General features: G+C 42.5%; 1 protein-coding gene across 2 annotated transcripts in view; it reads right to left on the bottom strand.

Annotated features, from left to right (window-relative positions):
• Positions 1–26942, bottom strand: part of MYZAP (myocardial zonula adherens protein) — a 94968-nt gene that overhangs the window by 30320 nt on the left and 37706 nt on the right. Inside the window, exons 7-11 of one of the 2 annotated variants that reach the window (XM_010374264.2) lie at positions 24311–24436; positions 22806–22934; positions 18306–18385; positions 16542–16647; positions 7472–10040 (exon numbers count right to left, since the gene is read on the bottom strand). In XM_010374264.2, coding sequence (XP_010372566.1) covers positions 9987–10040; positions 16542–16647; positions 18306–18385; positions 22806–22934; positions 24311–24436 — 495 coding nt within the window. In that variant the 3' untranslated portion in view covers positions 7472–9986. Of the gene's footprint in view, positions 1–7471; positions 10041–16541; positions 16648–18305; positions 18386–22805; positions 22935–24310; positions 24437–26942 lie in introns of those variants that run through there. The other variant, XM_010374263.2, reaches the window with a different exon arrangement.

Here is a 26942-nt window from a genome sequence, read left to right as displayed (position 1 = left end):
CAGCTAAATTTAAACATGAAATAGTAGGCCCCCTTACAGAACAAGGGGAAAAACACATTTTCATAAAATCTGGGACCTTTTAACTGATATTAATAGAATTTTTTCTAATTTTTGTTTTGATGAGTATGTTTCTTTGTAACTCAGACTGAATATGTGAATATGTGCCTTGCAGCCCAATCAATCATGCAGGATGTTAGTGTCTAAGAATACAGGCCAGTTTGATAGTTAAGGAGGGAGGGGAAACAAAAATTCTTTTAATTTCTTAAAACTGATCATGGCTTCCCCCCCCGCCACATTAGCTACAATCGAGTCACCTGCATAGGTGGTTTGAGCTAAGTAATCATCCTTAACCATGGTCACATGCTGGAATCTCATGGAGGGCGCTTTTACAAAATACAGATGCTCTGGCACCAGAAATGCAGAATATCTCACTCTCTCAATTAAAAACCCCCTACACTTTTAATGTTCAGACTCACTAGCATGGCACGGGAGGCCCTTCCGCTGTGCTCCCTATTTTCCCACTTTCATTTCATACCCGTACTGTCCCTACAATGAACCCTGTATTTAGGACACTCCATCATCTCAGCCCTGCATGAACACACTATGGTCCTGCCTCCAGGACTTTGCACACACAGGCTGGTGTCTCCATTAGGAATGCCTCCCCACCCTCCATCCCCTTTTCCACCAGAAAAACTGCTGCTGTCACAGTCTACCCACAGTCACCTCCCAGGCCAGTGCTTTCCAAGTCCTCCAGGCTGGCTTCGTGTCCCCCTCCTCTGTGGTAGCTCAGCCTTTGAACCTACCCCTGTTAGGACACATCACGGTTACTGCCATCCTCGGTTGACTTCTTTCCCTTGTACTAGACCCCAAACCCACAGGGAACAACTGTTTAGTGCATCAATTATCTCATATAAAAGATAACTTCTCTCAGGAGCTGAAATCACCCTTGCCAATCCACACATTTCAACAAAAACTGCTTTAGAAACAGATTGCTATAGTAAAAAAAAAAAAAAAAAAGTTCCCCCAATATGTTTTAAAAAGAGCTTATATGTCAACCAGACCAAAGTGAAATTGTATAAAAACGTAGTATGGTTCTGGTATGGATTCAGTGAGGAATCCATAGCTGGAAGTGGTGAGGCTTCTCAACTTCCTGGAATTTCTTTCCATTAGTAACACGTAGGACACAGTCCATTTCACATCAGAGGACAGAAAATGAGATGGCTCTCGCATTGCAGTTATGTGAGTAGCACTCAATTGTGCAAGACTCATGAAACGTAACTCAGTCTTGAACTTGGGGACTGTGGAGAGAAATGAATGAAGAAAACACAGCAGCAAGTAAGTGTTAAATATCGGACAGCACTTGACACGGGCTGTTAATAAATTGTGCTTCGGGGTATTTTCTTTCACCAGGTGGCAAAGGATAACAAACACGAAAAATGCCTTATGTAAAACAGGAAACACACCAAACCAGAGCATATAAAAGGTGCACATCACTTTTATTATGTACTGGGAGTGTCATGTGTACAATCCACTCCCCTCCTGTCCCCTCTTACTGATAATAGGAGGAGGTTAAAACTGATGGCATACTTAAGAGTTTCCCGCTAAGACAAAGAAAAACTAGCCACGATGGTAACAGAAAATGTCACACCAAAACTTAATCAATCTCTTACAAATGAAAGACTAGCCAAAAGAGGGGAACCATTAAAATAATTAATTGGGAGTCCATTAGGCTGAGGTGGCTCCAGTGCCTTGGGTTCTAACCTAAGCAAACTGAAACCCAGCTCAGAGTGAATGGTCATGGCTTAGGAAGATGAAATTTAAAATTTAACCAATCAGAAAACACCAACTAGCCTTTAAATAGGGTTTTTTTTTTTTTTTTTTAACACCGCGTCTCCCTCTTGTAACCTAGGCTGTAGCATAGTAGTACAATCATAGCTCAATGCAACCTCAAACTCCTGGGCTGAACAGGTCCTCCCACCTCAGCCTCCCAAATAGCTAGGATTACAGGCGTGATCAACTGTGCCTGGCTAATTTTTTAATTTCTTGTAGAGACAGGGTCTCGCTATGTTACTTAGGCTGTTCTGAAACCCCCAGCCTCAAGCAATCAATCCTCTTGCCTCAGCCTCCCGAAGTGCTGGGATTACAGGTGTGGCCTAAGTAGGGACTTTCTGCTTTAACCAATCAAATATTTTCCTTGTCTTGTTTCCATAAATGCCTATAAAAGCTTTCCCCTCAAGCGCCCTAGGTGAAGCCCTCAATTGCTTGTGGCCTAGTGCTGCCTGCTCAAATAAACTCTTTAAAAACAGAAAATGAAAAACAAAACTGAAATGGTTACATTTAATCAAACTGCTTAAATCCTATAAGGAAAATGGAATTCAATATTTTAAATCCACATGAAGTTTATTTTATTTGAACATTTATTCGACATTATTGTTTATTTTATTTAAAATTTGTTTTATTTTGTTTTCATTTTAAATGAATGAAGTCTGAGTGAGCTCTAGAAAATTCCATCCCTGACCCAGTCAGTTCACCATTTCCCTGGATTTCTATGGAGAACTTCAAGCTATTTCCTTGTGAAATTTTCAAATTTTCAAATAATGTAATGGCATAAATTTCCACTGAAATAAACATTTTAAATTATTTTATTTGTTTATAATGTTTTTTTGTTTTATATGAAATTTGTTTATAATGAAATTTGTTTATAATGTTTTCATTTCATTTTCATTTCATTGTTTTCAAAATCAGAGTGTCGGGGCTGTGTGTACTTGCACACATCGCAAAACTCAACCACAGGTTAATAAATACACCAAAGCTCCCCAACTACCATCCCCAACACCCCTGCTTCGTTGTTCCTTCTCATGGGCCCTCATTTATAGACATTCTCCTTAAAACAGCTTTAGCAAAAGAATAATTCATTTTCACACTGAAAACTTTATCAAAGATTTATAACTGCCAATCAAAGTATCTAATCAAAATGAGATTACTAGGGCTGTGAATTCTAGGTCAAAATACAGCAACATGATACTTTATTGTGAGTTCTTACAGCCTTTTCAAGGGAAATTTACGCCATTACATTATTTGAAAATTTGAAAATTTTACAAGGAAATACCTTGAAGATCCCCCTTATTGTTTTCAAAACCCCTAGAAATCCAGGGAAGTGGTGAACTGACTGGGTCAGGGACAGAACCTTCTAGTGTTCACTCAGGCTTCAGCCGTTGTCTCCCTCTGCCTGCTCTTTTCCTGACAGTGCCGTGTCTTTAACCCAACTCTTGATCCCTCTATGATCTGGCAAACCATTGTTTCCATTTCCCTTACAAAAGAGGAATTGTGTTTGATCTCCACAGACCCACTGTGAATTGAGAATAATTGATATTTTACATTCTTCCTCTGAAAAAAGTGTTTTAGGTTTGCTATAGCATTCCTTAATTCTATTTTGGAAGTCCTGTAACATTGTAATTTCATAGTTATTGTATTTTTAAAAGTGCCTTCTCTTTGATAAAAGCCACCACAAAATGTAAGAATAAAAAGAATAAAGCTCAGCCTCTTTTTAACAAAAAAAAAAAATGCATAGAGAAATATGACAAGATCAGAATCTGCCCTGCACTAATGCAGCATGAAAGAAGAGTTTAATAAGGATGAAGAAAATGGTACATTATCTCATTTGGGGGGGAGTAAAGGAAATGAATTAAGGCCACAACAAAACGAAACTGAAAAATTGCTAAATGAAGCACTGAGTGGGGAAAATGAAAAATCAATGAAGGAATGGAGGGGAAAAGGTACATTTTTCATCTTCATGATGCTTGATTGGGTTTGTGGAAATTCATTTTCAATTAATGTGTCTTGTGGCATTCAGCCAGGCTAGATATGAACATGGCACATATTTTAATCAATTTTTTCCTATTAAGTTTGAAGTAATATATAATAATAGAACCACACCATTCAAAAGGATCGGTTGCAACTGGCTTCTGAGGTAAAATAATGTAATTTGGTTTGATTTCTATCTTATATTAAAGATAACCCAACTTCTCCTGAAGGAGGGGAGGAGCACTCTGGCTCCCCCGGATACCTAAATATGACTTGGCTATACAAATGTCCGGGAAGGATGGTTAAACTGCTTCCCAATCTGGGCATGTTCTCTGAGAAGGAAGAAAGAAGGAGTGTGCAAGCTGCAGGAACTTTGCTGGGTTAGCTCATGATTCTCAGAAACAACCCTATGTGGTTATCCCCTCCAGACCAGGAAACTGAGATTCCAAGACTTTCATCATTCATTCATTCCCTTCACAATCATCCAGATGCTGATAGGGCTGAGATTAAGACCCAAGTAAGTGTCTGTGAGGGCAAGGCCCAGGCTGTCCTATTCACACCACACCCTATTCAGAGGTTTGCTTGCTTCCATCCTCCCTGTGATGACAACCTACAGCTGCCAAGCTGTCCTGGAGAATTGGCAGGGCTGGGAAGAAGGTTGACATGTGATATCGTCTGTCACAAAGGATCTGCTGGGGCCCTAATTCTTTAGGCTGTTCTTTTTTTCCTTCTATGATTCAAGAGGAGGCTGGTGGAATGGAGATAGGAAAGAAGCCTATTTACCTCTGTGCTTTTCTTGATGAATTCAGTTTCAGAGACAAAACATCAAATCCTCAACAGGAGTGTCCAGGGAGAGAACTGTTTTAAAATCATGTAATACATATATATAGAAGCCCCTAGCTCCACATCTGGCACAAAGATGATGCTAAAAAATTGCATTTTGAAAGCTCTTCCTAAAGTTCAAGTGCATGGAAAGTGAACACTCTCTGGCACTAGCCAGGGCTCTCCTTGGAGCCTTCTTGCTGTCCTCCCTGCTCCTCTCCCCTCCTATTCACCCAGCACTCACTGGCCAGAGGCACCACTGTGGAGCTCAGATCTGATCAGGCAATGGGGAGCCATTGAGGAATTATGAGCAGAGTGATGAAGGACATCCTTCTTGGCTTGATGCTAATAAACCATCACAACTGGTGTCGACCTATATTTCTAGCCTCTTCATTTCTCACTCCTTCATACCATCCAAACTAGATGAATGCTCTATGAACTCACCCTATACTTTCTGGTCTGCATGTTTTTGCTTTTATTTATTCTATATCTTGTCTGACATGTCCACCCATTCAATCCCTGCCTGGAAAAATCCAACCCATCCTACAAGGCCTGGTCAAACACTACCTCCTCCCTAAAGACTCCACCCACATCAGAATTAGTTTGTACTGGCAGGAACTGTGCTAAGCACATATCAGTCAATTGTTATAACTACCTCTGGAGGAGGCAATGTTATGACCATTCCCATATTATTGATAAGGAAACTGAACCTTGCAGAGGATAATTTGCTCAAGATACAAAGCCTAGTCAGTAGCAGAGGCAGGATGCAAAAGCAGACTGAATGTACTCAAAGCCTATGAACTTAACCACTAAGTTTCCCAGCTTCTGTGTTCCCAGCACCTATGACATTCTGCCTCAAGTTCTAATGAGTTTAAATGTCAGCCAGAAGGTTCTCTGAGAGCAGGAACTCATGTCCATTTGTGTACTCATGCTCGTAAGAGGCTCCACTTAAATGTGTACTAACTGTCCCATAAGCTCCCCATAAATGGTACCTGGCTTCTCCTCATCCTTATTCCCACTCTTAAGCCCAAGGAATGAGTTTCCTTCAGTCTTGAGCAGAGGGGCAGGAAAACAGGATTGTTCAAAGACAATGGCACAGGGGAAACAACTCCAGCTTGACGAAAGTGACATGAAAAAAATCAGTATGGTAATGCTATTAGAGAAACAAGCTTTCTGTGAGCCAAAAATAAAAGGAGTCCTATTCATATGATACACAAAAATAAATTCTATATGGATCATTATTTATTTGTCCAACAAATATTTATTGAGCAACTATCATTTGCCAGTGACTATCCCAGGTGTTAGAGATACAGCCACAAACAAAATACATGCAAGTCCCTGCCCTCATGGGACTTACATTCTAGTGGAAAGAAACAGGCAACAGATAAAATATACATGCAAAACAGATAAATAAAGTGCATGACATATTATTGGATGATAAGTGCTATGGAGAAAAACAGAGTAAGAAAGAAGATAGAGAGAACAGATGTGCAGGTGGTAACTGAAGACCTAAAGATGAACAATCAAACTTCAAAACTATTACAGAAACTACCTTTACATCAAACAAGACACACAACACAGCCGAAAAGATTAACTTTACTTCTGCCAACATTAAAAACTTATATATTATAAAAGATACCACAAACAAAAAACGTTGACTAGGAGAAGGTAATGGCACCCAAATCATTTTTGATAAGTGATGAATTTGATAAGATGTAGAGTTCCTACACGTCAGCCGGAAAAAAGAAAAACAACCTAACATAAAAATGAGCAAATCGTATGAACAACCATTTCCTAAAGGAGGAAACGAATGGCCAATAAGCTTAAGAAAAGTTTCCCAACCTCACAAGTTTCAATGAGTAGCAATCAGGCTGGCGCAAATTAAGATGAAAACAATGAGATGCCATTTCCTAACTGGCCAAAATTATAGTCCACACAGTGCCAAGTGGTGGTGAGCATTTGGAAAATATGCCCTCTCCCATGTGACTGGTAGAAATGTATGGGCACTGTGGGCAGCGATTGGGCAATATCAAGAAAAGGTGAAATTGTGCCAATCCCACGCCCTAGCAATGCCTCCTCTAAGTACACTTCCTAATTAGAGAAGCCTGGAGACATGTTGGTATTGTTTGTAAAAGAATTAAAAGTGTCTATCAATAGGATAAATAAGTTACAATATATTCAAATAAAAGGATGTTAGCCATTAAAATGAATAATCTAGATCTATATGGAATAACAGCAAAAACAAAACTGAGAAATAAGCCACAAAATATGTACAATAAAATTTATTTTTAATATATAAATTAAAATGTATGTAAAATTTAAAACACAAACTAAGTCATACACTAATTTTATATATACATACACACAGTAAAACCATTAAGGCATGGCCCAGCTAGAGACCAAATTGCCTCTGAAGTAGAAGAGAGGGTGAAAGAAGGAAAAGGAATAGAATTAGGGAGGGGTAAAAAGAGAACCTCTTCTTTATCTGTGATGTGTTCTTTTATATAAAAACAAAAATCACACTTTGGGAGGCCGAGATGGGCAGATCATGAGGTCAGGAGATCGAGACTATCCTGGCTAACCCAGTGAAACCCTGTCTCTACTAAAAATACAAAAAACTAGCTGGGCGAGGTGGCGGGCGCCTGTAGTCCCAGCTACTCGGGAGGCTGAGGCAGGAGAATGGTGTAAACCCGGGAGGCGGAGCTTGCAGTGAGCTGAGATCCGGCCACTGCACTCCAGCCTGGGCCACAGAGCGAGACTCCGTCTCAAAAAAAAAAAAAAAAAAAAAAAAAAATCAGGAACAAATGTGTCAAAATGGCAACATTTGTTAATCCTAGAAGAGGGTACATGGGTTTTTGTTTTTTATCATTCTCTACAACTTTTTGCAATTTAAAATTTTTTCCAATTAAAAAGTAACACAAAAAAAAGAACAAAGGCTAGTTTTGGAGTCACAAATCTGGGTGTGGAGTGCAGCACTGTCATTATTTGCTGAGAGACTGCCAGCTACTTATTTTTTAAGACTCTAAGCCTCAGTTTCCCAGGCTTAAAAAACTGTGCAAATAATACCTTCCAGAGATGAGTGACATGGGAATGTGATATCCATATGCATAGCCTTGGAATGAGAGAAGCATTCGTGACTGGTAGTGACCTGAAACATGAATTACTTAGCCTCACATAGTGTCTATGGCCAGAAACTGGGCACCAGGTGTCCAAGAAACAGTTCAAAGTCAATTAGAACAATTTCAATAAAGAGAACATAGGTTCAACAACATTTCCAAAGAAAATATCTTTTCCCTTGAAAAGACAATTTATACTGTGAATACAGTAACCAATACCTGTCATAAAGTAAAGCTGTTTTTTTAATACATACAATACATACAGAAAAATGGCTGCCACAATTGTGCTCTGATACCTTCTAAAAATTGACATTTTAGATAAAGTGTCTAAGATTTTAAAATAAATAAGTGAATAATACCATGTTTAACACTAGAATTAGAAACTATAACATTGTCATTTACGATAAATCACTCCTGCCTCAAACTTTTGAGTAGCACCTCCTTTGGGTGGGGTGTGAGTGGCCATGAGACAGAGCTACAGCCTTGGAGTCCAAGGCTAAGGATCCAGTTAAGGGAAGAAAGCGGTGGCGGGGCAGGATTTGAGCATATGACTCAGGTTTGACAAGGAGTAAGTCAAGTTCACCTGTATCACAGTACAGGCAGGAAAGAGGTGAATTGAGGGGCACACAGCAAAGGCAGACAAGAGCAGGTTGAGGTAGGTCCTGCGATGCAAGGAACCCAGATCTAAGAAGATCAACAATGAGCCTAGGACCCAGTGCCAGGGCCAAGTGCAGGAGGCGTGGAGGGCATCCACTTAGAAGGCACTCTCAGGCTATGCAGTACTCCAGGAACCTCACTCACTATCTGCTCCAGAATAAGGCCTGCCTGGCCCCCAGGTACTGTTCGTAGCCCAAAAGAGAAAAGAAACTCTAAAAGCAGAAGAAAGCACACTACCCTGAAAGCGGGACTCACATAGGTGACCCATTTGCTCTAAAGGTCATTGCATTTTCTTAATTATTTCCTTTTTAAAAACTTGGTAATGAATCAATGCTGCTAGAACAAATGCCAGTTACTTAGAAAAACATTACAGCAATAAAGGTATCCCGCAAAAGCAGTGTAGGTAACAACACTAAGCTAACATCCAGATGAGATTCTCAAATCTGCCTCTGTCTCTCTAGTGGAAGTCTGAATACCCAGCATCGTATCTGGGGATCTGTGTCTAAACACAGCACCGTGCACAGGTGAACAATATTAACAATTAATTACTAATGCAGAGAAGTGTTCATCTGCTTCTTTCCCATCCCCTCCCTCCTTGCTTACGCTGGGCAGAAGCATCTAAATGAAAGCAAAGGCAAATATTAGCAAGAAAGCATCTTCGTGAAGGAGCAGTAGAGTGGAGAACTAGCCAACATCTGAGGGACACTGGGCCTCTGAACGCACTCACTCCATGAGCCCAGTCTCCCAGCTTAAGTAGACTCATGCCACCCATTGCTATGACTGCAGCTACTACTGCTAGTTCTCAGCAAAACTGTCATGTTCTGATAAAACACCAATGCCTGCAGCAATCTCAAGAGAGACCTCTGTAAAAATAAAGCATATATGAAGGATGTTTCAGTTCAACATATTTCAGTCACATAGATTTCTCTTTATCAGATACACTCCTTTTCGTGAAATTGGTTGAACCAATTCAGGCAAAATGCTGATGGTGATAGAAGCAAGCTAAACTCCTCTTAGAAGGGTCCTAAGATAAGTATTGATATCCATTCAGAAAGGACACCTTCAGGGCCACCTCCTATATACAAATAGAACCAAACCACACGGACACCTGGCTGCTTCTGTACTTTCTGGGGGGTGATCTGGTGGGAGCACTTCCTTCCCAGAGCACTAACATTCTTCAAGCTCTCTTCCCATCTCCTTAGCAGATGTCTTTGGCAGCTTTTCCGTAAGTAAGGATTCATCTTCCAAGCCTCCACCTGGAACTTTCTGAAAGGTTTTACAGTAGTCTTTTTCATTGCAGTTCCTTCTTCGATGTCCACTCAAGTTCCTAAAAATATTCTGTGGATCTGTGAGTTCTCTTGACTCTGCAGTTTGAGGCTGTACAAGTCAGGGTGACAGTATGTGGGTGTTTTCACAAACAAGAGCCCCACATGGTCAAATTTTCCTTTCAATAATATGTCCTTCCTGTTTTGTTCATTGGCTCATCATAGAAAAATACCACCTCTTTCCAGCAGAGAGTGTACAAGTGTTCTTCTAATCACGAACAATAAAGGAATCGCTTCCAACCCAGAGCAGGCTACCAATTTATCATCTTCCAAAGAGCCGGAGACTAAATCTGGAGAAGAGCTCGTGCGACATGATCTGGAGACAGTTCAATTGAGTGGATTAGGTTTGTGGGCTCGGTGCTATGGCTCCTTTCCCCTACCCCCATTTGTCTAATTACAAATTATGAAAAGTACTTGAAATTCTCTAAACACAGGGCATTTAGCAGAAGTGTGCTTTCATGTGTGGCACATTTCAGCACGCCACACAACAGTTTTAAATTAAATCGTGTGCCAGCAAATGACTGAACCACGTAAAAATGGAAGATATCTGTGATGAAGAAAATTTAAATTTTAAAAATTGCTTTTTGTATAAATATTCTTGTCAAGAGACTGATGGCTAAGCTAGAAAACAGCACAGAGCACAAAAGAGCAGAGAGAAGTATACCCAAAGATTGAATGTGGCCAACAAAACTCCCAAAGGGAAAGATGAAAGGCAGCCCTTTGCATTGGTCAGGAAATCAACATAGCTACTTTTGCTTTTAATTCACTTAACTTTAGGTATACACAGCAAGAACCCATTTACTGGTGGTAATAATAACAGCCACTAATATTTACTATTTCTTATGATCCAATTAACATGCTGTGCATTTTATACATGTCATCTCATTGAACTCTTACAAAAAATTGGGTAGATACTATTATTAACCCTATTTTATAGACAAGGAAACTAATAACTTTATTAGTTATAAATAAATCAGGTTTGTCTGATGCTAAAGTCCATGCTCGTTGCTATTTTTCTAGGCCATCTTTCGTTGTATACACATAAAGGTCTCTAACTGCAGGTGCATGTGGATTTAGGGACTAGTAACGTAAAGCCTTGTCTGGCCAACTGGCTAGACAGCCAGATACTCAAAGCCTCAACTCTCTGAAGAGTTATTACTCATCTATTCTCCCTGATCCAGTTTGTTTCCCCCAAGGAACTGCTGCATTATGACTACAGCGTCACTCTTTAAAAAAATCAAAGAGATGACCATTAAATACTTTCGAAAGCATTCCTTAGGAACACAATAATATTCTGCTTTGCCTTGAACTTGAGAAGTGGTCGTTGTTAATATAATTATTTTACCAAGATTTTTTTCTTCTCTTTCTAAAGGGATACCATGTGGCCAAGTATAATGTCTTCTTTATAGACAGAAGTGAATAATTTAAACCAGGGCGAGGCAGACATGTGCATACATGCACAGTTGGAACAGGATCCATGAGAATCACTCTTAGTCTCTGTTCGTGGTAGTCCAGCTTTCAAGGACTTAGGTGGATTGGATTCTGTCCCTTTAAGTTTCTATTATCTGTTTAACAAGTGTACCTCATCCCACCTTAGAAACATCTCTCTAGATGGGTCTAAATGGCCTTTGGGAAGTTTGTATTATCTGGATACCACCAGGCCAGTACAGCTATTAAGATTAGGCTGTCAGGCCAGGTGTAGTGGCTCACGCCTGTAATCCAACACTTTGAGAAGCCAAGATGGGAAGATTGCTAGAGGCCAGGAGTTGGAAGACCAGCTGAACAACATAGCAAAACCCTGTCTCTATATGAAAAATACTAATAATAATACAAAAATTAGCTGGGCGTGGGTGCACGTGCCTATAGTCCCACCTATTTGGGAGGTTGAGTGGGGAGGATCACTTGACCCCAGGTGTTGGAGGCTGCAGAAAGTTATGACTGCACCACTGCACTCCAGCCTGAGCAATAGGGCAAGACTTTGTCTCTAAAACAAAATTAAAAATAAAAAAAGAGTGAGCTGTCACAGAATCCTCCCAGGATCAGGGGATGGCAAGAAGTGAAGGTCCCCTGACAGTGCCCAGAGAATCACATACTTGGACCAGCTTTCTCACTTCTGTGCTCCTGGTCCCTGGTGACTGTCTCCCTGGCTTGCTTTCTGTTGAGCCCTTCCTATGCTGAGTTCACCAGCAGCTTCCTACCTCAGGCATAGGAGCTTCTGAGGGATGCTGGCCAAATGCATGAACATGAAACCCAGCAAGGAGAGCCAGGCCACTGCTCTGAGAATCCAGGATAGCAATTCTCAATCCTGGCTACATATTAGAATCACTTGTAGAGTTTTTAAAACAAAACAAAACCCAGGGCTCAGTCTGCCTCCATCCCATCTGCCAGGTTCAGGCATGTCTTAAAGCTCCCCAGGTGATTCCAATGAGCAGCTTGGGTGGCGAAGCACTGAGAAAATCAATTGCTTGCACCTTTGCACTTATTAAACATCTCAATTATAGCAAAGTGGGGTAGAGTGCGATTGCTTTCAGCAAAAGAAGTCTAAAGAAAATGCCTCCTCTGCAAATGAAAAGAAACTCCCTTCAGACCCTGTTGGAAGAAATATTTCCTATATCACAAGTGGCAATGGGAAATCAAAAGAAAGACATGATAAAATGAAAGGATGCCTAATGGCTGTACTGGGTAATAGCTAAAAACAAAATCTCTTAAGAAATTACTGTTCCTTCAGCTGAATAATATCCCTGCCCATTGGTAAAAATGTAAACCCACCCTCTTGGAAGGCAAATAATTTATTTTTTCCTCCAGACCACTTTCCCCTTGGCAGGAGAGCTGCTTTGGTTGGCAGCAGGCGAGCCATGGTGATAGCAGGTAAAGAGGGTGTAAATGACTCTATGGACCGAAGAAGTCACACTCAAAGTTGTGTGAGCAGAGGGGCATTGTGGGGGCCTCAGGATGCTCTCTCACTTTTTACTCCTCTCAGCTCTCCTGGTGCCTTTCCTGGCAATCTAAAGAATGCAGCTTGATTCGAGACCAAAGACCAATCCCAACAAGGCTTTTCAACAGGATAATAAAGCCCAAAGGCAAGACTACCCTGGAACTCGGGTGATACCAGTGGGTAAGATCCATGCCAGCAGGGCCCATGTCTGCATGACTCCCCACTGTGTACCCAGCCCCAGCACGAAGTGGGTGCCAGTGGGTATCTCCTGAATGGATGACTGAATTAATTTCCTCTTGAGGGCTTTTTCTTTCCAATCCCTCGGCATTTCTCTGTATTTTCTGACTATAAGAGGCACACGTGGGGCTTTTTTGGCTTTGTTTTTTCATTTTTATCAAAGCCAGAATCAGCTGGAAGAACTAGTAATCGGGGAGATCCCCAATCCCCTGACATCCATGACAGAAGGAGACTTAATTCAGTAGAAAGACCTAGCCTAGTGAGAGGTACTTGGCCCCACATTTTACAGAAGATGCTTTGCGTTGTCTTCTCAATGAACTTGACCCCGTAAGATATGTACTAATCCTTCATTTCAAAAGGGCTCACCCCCACCATGAGCCCTTCCTACATAGTACAAGTCCTACTGTCTCCCACCATAGAAATCAAGTCATTATTGAGCTAAGGATGACAAAACCTGGACCAGCTACTTTTTATTATTTGTTATCTTATTATTTATTATTACTATGATACAAAGATATTCCACTGAGGTGAGAAGAAACATGGTGCTTAACATTTAAGGATTCCCAAGGATCTCAGTAGTAACACCTGGACATTTTGAGCTAAACAAAAGAAGCCCATCATCTAAAAAAACTAAGTTTCCTCATGGACATTATGGTGAAAATGATACCAACAACGGATGAAGGCGAGACTCCCATCCATGGTGAAAGTGAGGCTATGATGAAGACGAGCTTCCAGACCCAAGTGAGGGAAGAAAAAGGGTCCCTAACATCCACTACACTTAAAGGCTGCCTATATGCCTGGGGAGCCGGAGTTCACAGATGAAAACATAGTTCTCTTCTAGAGTCAGATTTCAAGATTAATTTCACAAGTGACCAATTCAGTAGTCTGGATTTTTCAAAATTTGCTCCAAGTGAGCTGAAGTGATTTAGTTACGACTCTGCTGATTTTGCTCATTATGCAACATAATCATAAGGCTGAGCTCATAAAAACAGGCACAGCATAGTAAACAGTAGAGAATTCTTTGTATGATGAACACTTAACTGAAGTTACCAGACTTCCTCCAAACAGTCTTTAAGGTTATATAGAACACAGAATTTGTGGAGGAACACTAGAGAACTTCTAAATCAGCTTCTTACTTTGTAAGGAATGTACTCATGATGAAGGGCTAAATGCCTTATCAATGCAGCCAGGACTAGAAATATTTCCTTTGCTTTGAATGAAGAGCTGCATTTTGCCTCTTTGAAAGCGTCACCCAGTGGTTCTGGCCTGGCCTTCTTTCACAATACAAAACAAAAACATATTCCCTTATGTTTTCTAAGATGTGAATTCAGCTCTCATCCCACCTCGGGCATGTCTTCCCCAGTTCCCTGAATTACTCGGGTTCTCAACTCTTTTTCAACCTGGGCTTGCTCTTCTGAATGTGCTCATCTGTCCATCCTCCTTGACCATGTTTCTAACTTCTTAAAAAATGTATTCACATAAATGGCTATAGCAATTGAGATTTTTTAAGCTATCCTTTTCTTATATAAGTTAATGTAGTATGCTGGGCAAACACAAACTTTCTAAATCAGGCAGTAAAAATTATTAGGAATAAAAAGTGTCTCTCTCTTTTTTTGTTCATGTTGGTGGTGGTGGCTAAACAGCCCCTAGGGGGTGCTAACTCTGATAGCATCCTAAATTTTAGCTGGTGATTTCATTCCAATGACTGCACCTTCCAGACCACAGACCACATCAAAGCTTACAGAAGCTTATCTGGAAGATATGAAACCACAGGTAGAAAAAAGTAAAGCATGGACAGTGATCTTTATATGCATCCCTATACACACACACATTTGTATGTGTATATACATCTCTATGTGTGTGTACTCCTTCACTTCTTTCAAACTGGTATGTTAGTTATATTCTGGAAGTAGGTTAGGAGAATTCTAAACTTCTTTGAAAGCGTCTTTTAAAAAAACAAGTGTCTCTGATTCTGGTACAGCCTTAACCTCTTACAGGTAAGGGTTTAAATGAATCAGAAGCCAACCAGTATGAGGTTTTATTCAATAGTTCTCTAATGATCGGATACAAGAACGACACAGACACCCCCCTGTGGTGAGGTGGGAGAAATGTAGTACCCACAGTTAGAGACTCACGTGGAGGAAAATAAGGGATGCCCTTGCCCCAGGCTTCGTGGGTGTGAAATTCAAAAGCAGAAAAACTATGCGCCAACAGCCAAGGCTCACTGAGATGCTAATTGTGGCAAAGCGATGCTTTTCCTTGGAAAACACACTCCTGACATCTACCTAATGTTGACGATAGGGCAGGATCTCCCTCCCCCTTACTGTCATGGGCAGTGCTCCTGCCTGGATGCACAAAAGGATTGCAAAGGTGCATGCATGGCTTCCTCTGCTATTCCACTGCTCCCCCAGAAACTTGTGTGTGAACCAATATAAGATGTACATGATTCAACACAGTATAACTGCACTTCTCATTTACGGACAAACTTTTATTTAATGTGTATGTCTGTCCCACACACAATAAAAAAAGATGTCCCTTCCCATTCTCACATTTCTCTGACCTTAACCCCACAACATTAGTATCTCCAATATATTAGAGATTAATAAAATAGATATATTTTTAATCTTCCATTTATCTGTAATGTACATGATTAAAAGTAGATATGCTTTTAATTTTAATAATTCATTAATAAAACATAACTTTTTAAAGTAGTGCTTAATATAAGGAAAATGTTTTTTCATTTTTCTACTGCCAACCAAATATTTAATTAAATTGAAACCTTTTCTTTGCAAGTTAGAAAATTAGACTCAAGGGAATTCTTATAACCCTATTAGTACTAACCGCTCTTTTTCTATCACATTTTTCCATCGGATTATTCAATTGAGCAAGAAGAAAACTACAATAATATGTGATTAGCTTTATACCGCACGGACTTTCTTCTTTGGAACATCACCACAAGAGAGGCAGATTACATTGACACAAGTTAAAAAAAAATTGTTCCTCTTAGAGAAATACAAAAGTTCAACTTACCCATTTTTTTCATTTAGAAAAAAGAGAATAGTAAACTATGCCCATACAGTAAATGTATAGCTTGGTTTCCTGTTACAGAGACAGGAGAGAAAGGATGGTGGTAAAGGAAAAGGAAGAAGAAACAGGAGTGGGAGAAGAGAATGAGGAAGGAGGGAGAAAAAAGAGAGAAACAGACAAGGAAAGGGAAGGAAAGATACACCCAGAAAAGGATAAAGGACAAGAATGGCAGCCGAGAGAGAGAGAGAGACGGATGGCTATGGAGGCAGTGCAGGGACCTGGGCTAAACTGACCCTTCCCATCACCCCCTTGGGTCCCCTGAGCTGTGGGTACTCACGCAGGCTATCACTGTCCTTTGACAGTGGGTGAGTTTAGGAACTGCACTTTTCAGCTTTCTTAACTGTAATCCTTTGACCTGAGGAGATCCCTCTTTTAGGGGCATCATCACCAGTCCATGGGGGACATGTGGGGAAATCCCACTGCGGGCCTAGATGGCAGTGGCCCAAGCACCTCGGCTTGTGAGCCACAGGAAACGGAATGGCAAGGCAGACTTGTTCTGGGGATGCTTCCCCACCACGGGAAGCAATCCCAGGTCTGTGACCTTTTACAGATGCTTACCTCCTCGACCATCTGCTTGACTTTCTTCTGCTGGCAATGCACCATGTCATCTAGGTGTCTGATCCGCTCACGGAGGCTGGCTGATGCCTCCTCCAACTGCTGATACCTAACACAAATAGGAGAAAAAAGCAAATGAGTCTTAAACCAAAGCGGCAACAGCAGTAGCAACAGTCACAGCTTTAAAGAATATCGCCAAGAGGGCCAGGCATGGCGGCTCATACCTGTAATCCCAACACTTCAAGAGGCCAAGGCAGGAGGATTGCTTGAGGCCAGGAGTTTGAGACCAGCCTGGGCAACATGCTGAGACCCTCATCTCCACAAAAAAATAAAAATAGAAAACATGTATCTTTTGAGGAAGGTTTGGTTTAAAAAAAAAAAAATGTAAACTTAAAAAAATTTAAAAATACTGCCAAGAACAAGGAATCAAACCCTAAGATCCATTCTTCTTACTTTGTGTGACGGCCACACGAAGCAGTGCGATTACCAACAAACTACTACACCCAAGGAGCACAGGATTATTTTTCAAGTTCCCATTTGCAAGTTTTATCCCATATAATGACCATTATTTTCCAGGGACTGAGAGATCATTTTTTTTGCACCATTTACAGATATGAGAAGCTCTCTGTTTAGGGGTTAATAAAATATTGGAACATCCAGTAAATTACTTTGATGCGGGGACAGGAAAGAAGGGGTCCAGCAACACAATAAAATATCTGAAATCAATGGCAGAGTACCAAAAAGTGTGGAATCACAGTTGCTCCACATATCCTTTATTTTTGGCAAATGGGGGACAAGTTGAAAGACCTTCTCTACATCAAAACAGAGCAAGCCACATCACAAGACATTTCATACTTTTGTTTTACAACAGCACAAATTATTCTCCAACATTGCTTGGACTCTTCAATTCTCTGGGGCCGCTGGGGCTGAGCACTGCAGGAAGGGTCTGGTGGTCTATTTCCCGTGCCCCATCTCTGCCTCAGCACTATGTTAAAGATTAGCAAGCCTCATATAACTTTGAAAACTCTGAAATTGCAACTGAGGAAGGAAAAATGGATATTTTTTCAGCACATACCATTTGGCAGGCAGCAAGTCCAACAGTTCTCTTAACAATAGTAATCTAGTGAGATGGGCACCGTTAGCACCATCATACCCGTTCCCCCCCTTTAAAGATGAATTTCCATGTTGCACAAGCAAGACTCAGGGAGGTTAAGTCACTTGCCTGAAACACTCAAATCATCTCAACCTTGTTTTCCTTCACTAGAGACCCCTGAATGGCCTCTCTGCCTTTTGATTTCTAGAACAGACAGTGTACTATACCACGCTTTTCATGCAGAGTTTTATATACTCACAGCCAGAGGACAATGCAAGGTTTTACTAAGCAAAGTTTGGAAACAAAGAAAGATGTTTTAAAATTAGTTTCCAAAGCAAATGGTATTAGTCACAGTTGATGAGTTTTCTCATCAACAAGGTGCATCCTGTGGAGTTCAAGGTGATGGAGAACATTAATAGACTGAACTTCTGCACTTGTAAAAGTATTTGACATGTTCTACTACACTAACAACCAGCCATGGTCTGCAAGATGTGGCTGGAGGCTTCCAAAGAAACTTGCTCCATATTGGAAGCTATCAGCCCAATGTCACGTATGCTTAAATCTGTAACAAGCGACAACCACACAAATGAAAATGCAAGGGTCAAATGAGGCCATAAAAACACAGCATGTCCACAACCTAAATCCATTACAAGACGAAAGGCATTACGTCTTACCTTTCCTTGTCAGAATCAGTTAACTCCCCAGACATTTCTGTTTCATGTTCTAGGAGTTGAAGTTGCAGTTGATGACGTTCCTAAAACAAACAGAAACTGATATTTTAATCAATGGATCCCAAGTGCGACAGAGAATGTCTATTTAGCAATTCTAGCACTAGGGAGTCCAAGTTTATATGACACCCCCTGGGTTTTTACACACCTGCTCAGCAAAGCCCAAACAACGCTCAAAACTGCCAAGTCAGTTGCTGTGTATGTATAGATATATTTATGGGTCAGAGACAAACATCCCAAATAAAACCATTCACGATTTATTTTCTAAAAGTATTCCATCGGCCCAGGCTCAGTGAAAATTTACAGCTCCAAATAACGATAATCAATACTTCAAATTGGTGGCTTGTCATACTGTAAAATTCTTTATTATTTTCTGAATCGTCAAGAAAAGAGGCTCTGGAATTCTGGCAATATCCTATATTCTAACCTGTGGTGTTTACACAGGTGTATTCACTTGTAAAAATGTGTTGTGGTCAGAATAATGGCCCTCCAAAGATGTCCATGTCCTAATTCCTGAATCCTATGTGTTATCTGACATGGAGAAAGGAACTCTGCAGATGTGATTAAGTTAAGGATCTTAAAATGGGGAGATCCTGGGTTATCCAGTTGGGTCCTTCTAAGGAGGAGGCAGCAGGGTTAGAATCAGAGGGAAGGAGCCCGGAAGATGCTCTGCTACTGCCTCTGAAGCTGCAGGAGGGGGCCACAAGCTGAGGAGTACAGGTGGCCTCCAGAAGTTAGAGAAGGCAGGGAAGTGCACTCCCTTCTAGAGCTTCCAAAAGGAATCCAGCTCTGCCAACACCTGGATTTTAGGACTTCTGACCTCTAGGAATGTAACATAATACATTTGTGTTGTTTTAAGCCACTAACCTTGTGGAAATTTGCTATGGTAGCAATAGGAAACATACATGCACCATGCTGTGCACTTTGTACACTTTGCTATATCTATGTATATTTAGAAGTTTGCCCAGAAAAGGAGTCTGGAGTCATTTCTTTGGACAAAGCTGAAAAATGTTCATAAAGACATGGTGCCCGTCATAACTGAAATTGCACTAAAAATACATTGCAGATGTTAGTGTAACAAATGTCCTTAAAATGGAAGTTTACCAAATCCCACTCACTAACTGGGAGATTATTTTACTTTAGGTCCTTCTCTGAGAACTAATGGTCCTCATCTTTATGTTCAGAAATTCTACCCTGCAAATTCTTACTAGTTACATAAATTCCAAACCTCTTTTCTACCAAATTATTAAACGCAAATCCTTTGAAAATTTAACTGCCACAACTTTGAAGCTAAGCAGTGCTATACAAAGAGGTAGGCCAAAGGGGTGGGGAAAGAGTCCACCTCAAGCAGGAAGAGTGTATCACTGAAATATTTAAAATAACAAAGGTAGATCAACTTTGACTGGGGTTTTGTTACTGTTTTTAAATCTCTACAGCAAATGCACATTCTTATGGCCTGACCTGAGCAGAACGTTCCTCCTGCCCCCATGTGGTTGGAAGTTTTACATTAGCCCTGAAATAACAGTGATAAAAGCTTTCACAAGTGAATGCCTCCCTCCAAAAAAAAAAAAAAAGCTGTCGTAAAGTAGAGCAAGGTCTAACTTACAACAGCACACTTACAACATTCAGTTTTTTTTTTTAATTGAGGCACAACAAATCTTAAGTGTACACTGCACAATTATTTCTTACATTTGTTTGTTTTTTTTGGGGGGGGGGCGGAGTCTCGCTCTGTCACCCAGGCTGGAGTGCTGTGGCCCGATCTCAGCTCACTGCAAGCTCCGCCTCCCGGGTTCACACCATTCTTCTGCCTCAGCCTCACAGGTAGCTGGGACTACAGGCGCCCACCACCTCGCCCGGCTAGTTTTTTGTAGTTTTTAGTAGAGACGGGGTTTCACCGTGTTAGCCAGGATGGTCTCCATCTCCTGACCTCGTGATCCGCCCGTCTCAGCCTCCCAAAGTGCTAGGATTACAGGCTTGAGCCACCGTGCCCAGCCTATATTTCTTACATTTGTAAACATCTGTGAAACCACTGCCCAGATTATCTGTTCCCCAGAAGGGTCCCTGGTAGAGAACACTCCTTAAAAGATGTTTACTGATCAGGAAAAAAAGGTGTTTGACATACAATGCTCAACAAGAGAAACAATAAACTAAGGTATATGGCAGAGAAGCCATTCAAAAGCACATGGTTTGTCCTTGAGCAAAATCCAAAACCGAGAGCAGGATACGTACACTGCCACAGCCCTGCCTAGGGACATGCCGTTCACGTAGTGTGAGACAGGGGTTTGGCCAGATTCCTGCTCTCAAAGATTTATCCCTGGAAAGGAAACAGCATAAATTGGCCTATCTAATCTCAGCTCAATAAATACAGCATTTCTCTAGCCTACATGGAAAGGAAGATTTAGAGAAAGGACAGTAAATTTCCAATCACTAAAGAAGAAGCCAACACCACTTGAGGAAGGTTTTGTGTTTCCTAAATGCTGGCAGGGAGGGCTGGCCTGACCAGCCTCCTGGCTCTACCCATTCACCCCACACGAGGGCTCCATGCGAAAATCAGTGGGGAAAGACAAGAAACTTGCAGAACCTCAAGAGTACAATGAAGATAAGCATAAAATGGGTCAAGCTAAAAACAACCTGACTCTGAGGGTAGACGCTTAGGCAACCTTGTAACAAAGTAAAAATCATAGCCACAAATGATTGAACCCTTACTATATACAAGGAACCATGCTTAGCACTTGGCGTGGATTTTTCTCATGTATTGCTCACAAAAGCCCTAAGAATAAGAAGTACCATTGTCAGCATTTTACAGAAATGGAGACTGAGTTTGGAAAAATCATACCCTGCTATGCTGCTTACCTTGCTTCTTTATGCTGCAGAAAAACCTGCCACCCAGAGAGACAGCATCCGAGTTAACTGACATCTTCTGCTGTTGTAGGACACTAATGTGGGAGGAAGCTCACCCAAGTTCTAGAAAGCCCACTGTTGCCCAATCTTCACCACTACCCACTCTGGTCAATACTACTGTTAGTCCTGACTAAGCCAATCATCTACTCTTCAATAAAAGATGGGATTCTGTTTTCCCAGGGGGTAAAAGCAAGATTGTAATTGACTCTTTAGTTTGCCCGTCTCTCCGAAGTAAAAAGCTAAAGAGCTAAAAAGAAGCACCCAGTGAGCTCTGAAGCTCCAAAGTACTGAACTTAATGCAGTTCCCATAGTGGCGACACCTCGCCTTGTTAAGGGACAGTAGAGGGGCTTATGCTGCAAACACCATGAGGTCAGGTGACCTCTTCTCAGAATCACATGAAGCCTGACAGTGACCTTCCTCTTGTTGCCCCTCCTCTGCCTCCATCATCAGATTGGAGATTCTCCGCATCCCGAATGAGTCACAGGGTGCTAATAATGTGAGGGTCTTGGCAGGTCACTGCTCTCTGCAAGCTCATATGCAGCCAGGGAGCCATTCCCAGAAACCAGCCACAGCCTCAGCCCTGAACTCCTGGGTCCAGAAGTCACTCATCACCTGCTAAAGGTCGCCCATCCTTTCTCTTCCTTCTCTTCCTTCCTTTCCTCTTTCCTTTCTCCCACCACTTCCTCCTTTTCCTCCACTTCCTGCTTAATTCCTGGCCTCCTCCCTTTCTCTAGAAAGGCTTCATTATCCTAGCTGAACTCCCGCCTTCCTCAAGTCCCCCCACCCCACTCATCAGCCTGCTGACCATGCCTAGAGAAATGGGGCCTCCCCACTCCCTCAAGTCCCCAGCGTGTCAAGGAAAAGCCAACCCTTGAGACACATGCCCCAGAAACAGCAGGGTTGCTGTGTTGATGTAACACCTAAATAGGGCTTGATAATTCAATGGATAAGCTAAGTTCACGCCTGGGACAACAGCAAAGTGAGGCTGCTAAAATATTAATTTTTCTAAAGAATTTCACAAGTAAAATTTTTAAAAAGCATCAAAATACTTACCATGGGAAAAATTAGAACTTTTTTTTTTTTTTGAGACGGAGTCTCGCTCTGTCACCCAGGCTGGAGTGCAGTGGTGCGATCTCAGCTCACTGCAACCTTCGCCCCTCCAGGTTTAAGCAATTCTCTGCCTCAGCCTCCAGAGTAGCTGGGCTTACAGGCGCCTGCCACCACGCCTGGCTAATTTTTTTGTATTTTTTTAGTAGAGACGGGGTTTCACCATCTTGGCCAGGCTGGTCTTGAACTCCTGACCTCATGATCCACCCACCTCGGCCTCCCAAAGTGCTGGGATTACAGGCATGAGCCACCGCGCCCGGCCAAAAAATTAGAACTTTGTTGGACTTTCTTATACTTTATTTTATAGTTTTGTCTTTTTTTTTTTATCCGCAAATTTGGGAGGTGAGAGGAATCCATATCCAGGGCTTCTCGTACCTCAGATGGACCTGCAGGGAAAAGTTTGGCAAGTGGGGAATAGGCCCAACGCTGTGTCCTACCTTTTCCATGCGCTCGATCAGCCTGTCCAGCTCCCCGATCCTCTGGTCTTTCTCCTCTAGGCTGATCTCTGCCGCTTGCATCTTTTTATTGGCTTCTTCAATCGCTTTCAGAAAACTATTGGTTTCTTCCTGCAAAAGAAATATACTCTCCTAAGTACAGGCTTGGAGTACCGAGGCTACTCATCAGAATCCAAGCAGCTCTGGCCTTCTAGATCATGATTTCTCTTTAAAACATGACCTCGGAACCTGAAAGTGTCTCACAGATCATGAACTCAACCTCCTGGTTCTGGTTCTTACCTATGAATAAAGATACATCATGTGGCTGGTTAATGGGCCTCACTACTTTTTTCCCCCTTTTTTCCCTTGAGTCTTTATGTCCAACAGGTGTGAAAAAGGCCTATAAATGTTTAATAACATTGAGTAGTTACTCGGAATGTCATTGTATTTGCCAGAAGTGTAAAGGGAATTAGAACCAGATCTGGAATCGAATGTAGAATTCCCAGATCCTTCTCCCATAATGCAATGCATCAGCTCATTAATAACAAGAAAACCCAGTGAATCATCAGAACATGTATTAAGCCTCTAAGGACACAGATGAGCCAGACATGGGGTCCCTGCCTTCAGGAACTTATAATCTCCTGGAAAAGCCAAGATGTGAGACAAACAGGCCCACTCTAATGGCAGGTATAAAAGAATTCCACAGTAAAGGCAGAGAGAGAGTGAGCTTCCTAAGGACAGATAACACTTCTGGCTCCGTGACTGGGAGAGACTCCATGCATGGAGAGTGTGGCATTTAAGGCTTTTAGGGAGCTTAGGCAAGATCAAGGACAGGGAAGGAGGAAATTTCAGGTAGAGAGAAGCAAATGGAGGGAGGAAGGGAGGGCACAGCTGCAGGCAAGCCCAGGATCTGTTTAGATGCTGGCAACTTGTCAGATGAGCTAGAAAAAGGTGTGTATTTAGAGACAGAGACAAGGGGCTATTCTGAGCAGGGACGGGGATGAATAAAGGCAGAGGGGGGCCGGGCGCGGTGGCTCACGCCTGTAATCCCAGCACTTTGGGAGGCCGAGACGGGCGGATCACGAGGTCAGGAGATCCAGATCATCCTGGCTAACATGGTGAAACCCCGTCTCTACTAAAAATACAAAACACTAGCCGGGCGAGGTGGCGGGCGCCTGTAGTCCCAGCTACTCGGGAGGCTGAGGCAGGAGAATGGGCGTGAACCCGGGGGCGGGGGGGCGGAGCTTGCAGTGAGCTGAGATCCGGCCACTGCACTCCAGCCTGGGTGACAGAGCAAGACTCCGTCTCAAAAAAAAAAAAAAAAAAAAAAAAGGCAGAGGGGAAGATGGGAGGGGAGTGAATGAGCAGATGAATAATTCCTTGATCCCTTACCCATGGCCTAGCCCACTAACCCACCTCTAAGAATAAACACTACTAAGTAAACATCACCACCAATAATGAACCAACAATTCCCGGTTAGTTTACATCGGCAGCTACAACACACACACCAGAAGAGCCTCCTTCTCGGCACTGTGCTTCCTCTGTTCTTCCTGCAGCTTCTCTTCATACTGGCTGTACAGCTTCTTGGTCATCTCTCGCATCACCTCGGCATTGGCTTCTTGGGACGATTCCACCTACAAAGAGACTCATTTCAGAATGGCAGCTTTGGCAGGGCCCAGGGGAGCTGGCAGCTTCCACTCTGTGCATTTCGTGTGGGGATTCACAGAGGCAGTGAGCCCATCCACCGAGTTCGACAGCAGAGACGCAGCAAGACCTAACAGGGAAAGGGAGGAAGAGGGGTGAGCAGAGCCACAGAAAAATAAAAAGTGACATTTCACATGAATTTTGGGGGCATGCTCAGGACAAAGGTATCCTCCACATGAGTGACTCTTTCAAAAGGTAGAAACTCTAAGCAATCTCATTCGTTGGATTGGCCAAGCCAGTTTCTAAGTAAGACCAGCTAAGCTCAAAGGAGAAATCTGGACTCACCCTTTCCACACCTTTGTGCTTTCCTAAATGTTGCTTTTGGAAACATTCCAGCCTATCATGGGGAACACTAAGCTGGCACCCCTAGTGCTGAAGCAGGCCTGGCTTAGGAAGTGAGAAAAAGTCAGTGGAGTTGCAGGTGGGCAGGGCTTAGGTTGGTAGTGGCTGGTGCCTCCTGTTTGCCAGGCCACGTCCTCACACAGACTTCCCGCCATTGATTTTATGCTGCAGAAGGTTTGCTCTCATCCCCTCCTTCCAGATTATTGCCTGTTGCAGACAGCTGAGTTTGCTGCGTACCTAAACTCTGGAAAAGGGAGACATTCTTCAACCTCAATAGGTTACATGATGTTTATTTCCAAGATGTGACAAGTCTCTCTTGATGCCCTTGACTTCTCCCTTCTCATCACTGGGCAAGTGTTGGCACCACGAAGTCCCAGATTGAAAAATTCTGAACAGAGCTTATCACCAGCTGAGAGAGACCCTGTGTGCATGTGCTCCATTTGCAGTGCACGCACAGCTCGCTGGAAGGCCTCTGTCCCTGAAGGCCCATTCACTCTGCCTCCAGGTCATGTGACATATCATGAGTTCCTGAAGCTTTTTTTTTTTTTTTTTAATTTGGGGAGTAAAATAGGAGGAGTAGGAAAAACCTTTTTAACCACACTGTCAAGATGAAAACAAGCATCAGTCTCTAAAACAGGCAACTGTGGGCTAGAGTGAAAGGCTTGGACTCCAGGGAAGCAGCCAGATTGCCAAGCAGCCTAATGATGTCCCCAGATGCCTGGTGACAGGCCACCTCTGGAACCAACAGGACTGAACCAGACCCACACATAGAGTAGACACTCAATAAATATTTGTAGAATGAATGATTGAATAAATCCCTTCAGCTGAAAAAAAAATACTTAAATCAGTAATTTCAGGCTTTTTTAGCAATATAAATCCCCCCCCCCCCGCACCCCCCTGCAAACTAACTCTTACTGAGAAAGGCAATATATGGAAAAGAAGAGCTGCCCTGTTAGAAGTGAACATAGAGAGGAAATGATCTGCCCTACGGCTGTGGCAGGCCAGGGGAACTGGCAGCAGATCCTGAGGGTGGCAATACAGAGACCGGGCAGCACACCAGCAGCCCCTCCTCCCCACCCAGCCCACCCCTGTGAAGCGGCCCACACTTCCCAGTTTGTCTCCCTAACTACATTACCAATAGTACCACCTTTCACTCCCTCACATATTCTACTTTGAGCAATAAACGATGTGGATATACTACCCATACTATAGCCTGAGTCTGTGCTGAGCAAAATTTTAAAACCACAGACTTACATACAAAGGAATTCATCCAAGACATAATGTATTAAGTGCCCTCCAGGAGCCTTTCATGGATCTGCTCCTGTCACTGGGTAGGAAGTCTATCCACGGTTTAAATTTGGGAGGGGCACTAATGCCTCTAGGGCACTAGAAGTCCAGCTCAGGAACGCTCCCAGCCCAGGGGGCCAAATGGGACACTCCCCCAGTGTCCCTAGTCACTCACCAGTTTTCTTCTTGAGAAGGGGTCACAGCCCAAGTACCAGCTAATTGTGTGTCCCTCAGCTCTTTATTGTCAAGCCAAACAGAAAGGCCTTGGGACCTCAAAGAAAATCTGAACAATGAAGGGACAGATCTCCAAGGCTTCTGACGTCCCAGATCTGTGGGCATCCCAAGCGTCTTCTCAGTAACATAACAGCAGCACCACGGTGAGTGTCTAAAGATCCCTTGAGGCCACTGGAGGCCAAGAAAGGCATGCCCAATGGGGGCATTTATGAAGCACCCCCAATCTGGGCCAAGCACAGTGGCTCATGCCTGTAATCCCAGCACTCTGGGAGGCCAAGGCAGGCAGATCACTTGAGGTCAGGAGTTCAAGATCAGCCTGGCCAACATGGTGAAACCCCGTCTCTACTAAAAATACAAAAATTAGCTGGGCGTGGTGGCCCATGCCTGTAATTCCAGCTACTTGGGAGGCTGAGGCACGAGAATTGCTTGAACCCGGGAGGCGGAGGTTGCAGTGAGCCATGATTGTGCCACTGCACTCCAGCCTGGGTGACAGAGCAAGACTCTGTCTCAAAAAAAAAAAAAAAAAAAAAAAAAATCCAGTGAAGAAGAGAATGGAAAAAGGAAATGGAAAAG

This window comes from Rhinopithecus roxellana, chromosome 5, assembly GCF_007565055.1.
Source record: "Rhinopithecus roxellana isolate Shanxi Qingling chromosome 5, ASM756505v1, whole genome shotgun sequence".
Taxonomy (NCBI): domain Eukaryota; kingdom Metazoa; phylum Chordata; class Mammalia; order Primates; family Cercopithecidae; genus Rhinopithecus; species Rhinopithecus roxellana.
Note: the sequence above shows the minus strand (reverse complement) of the source record. Positions and strands in the feature narration are given on the sequence as shown.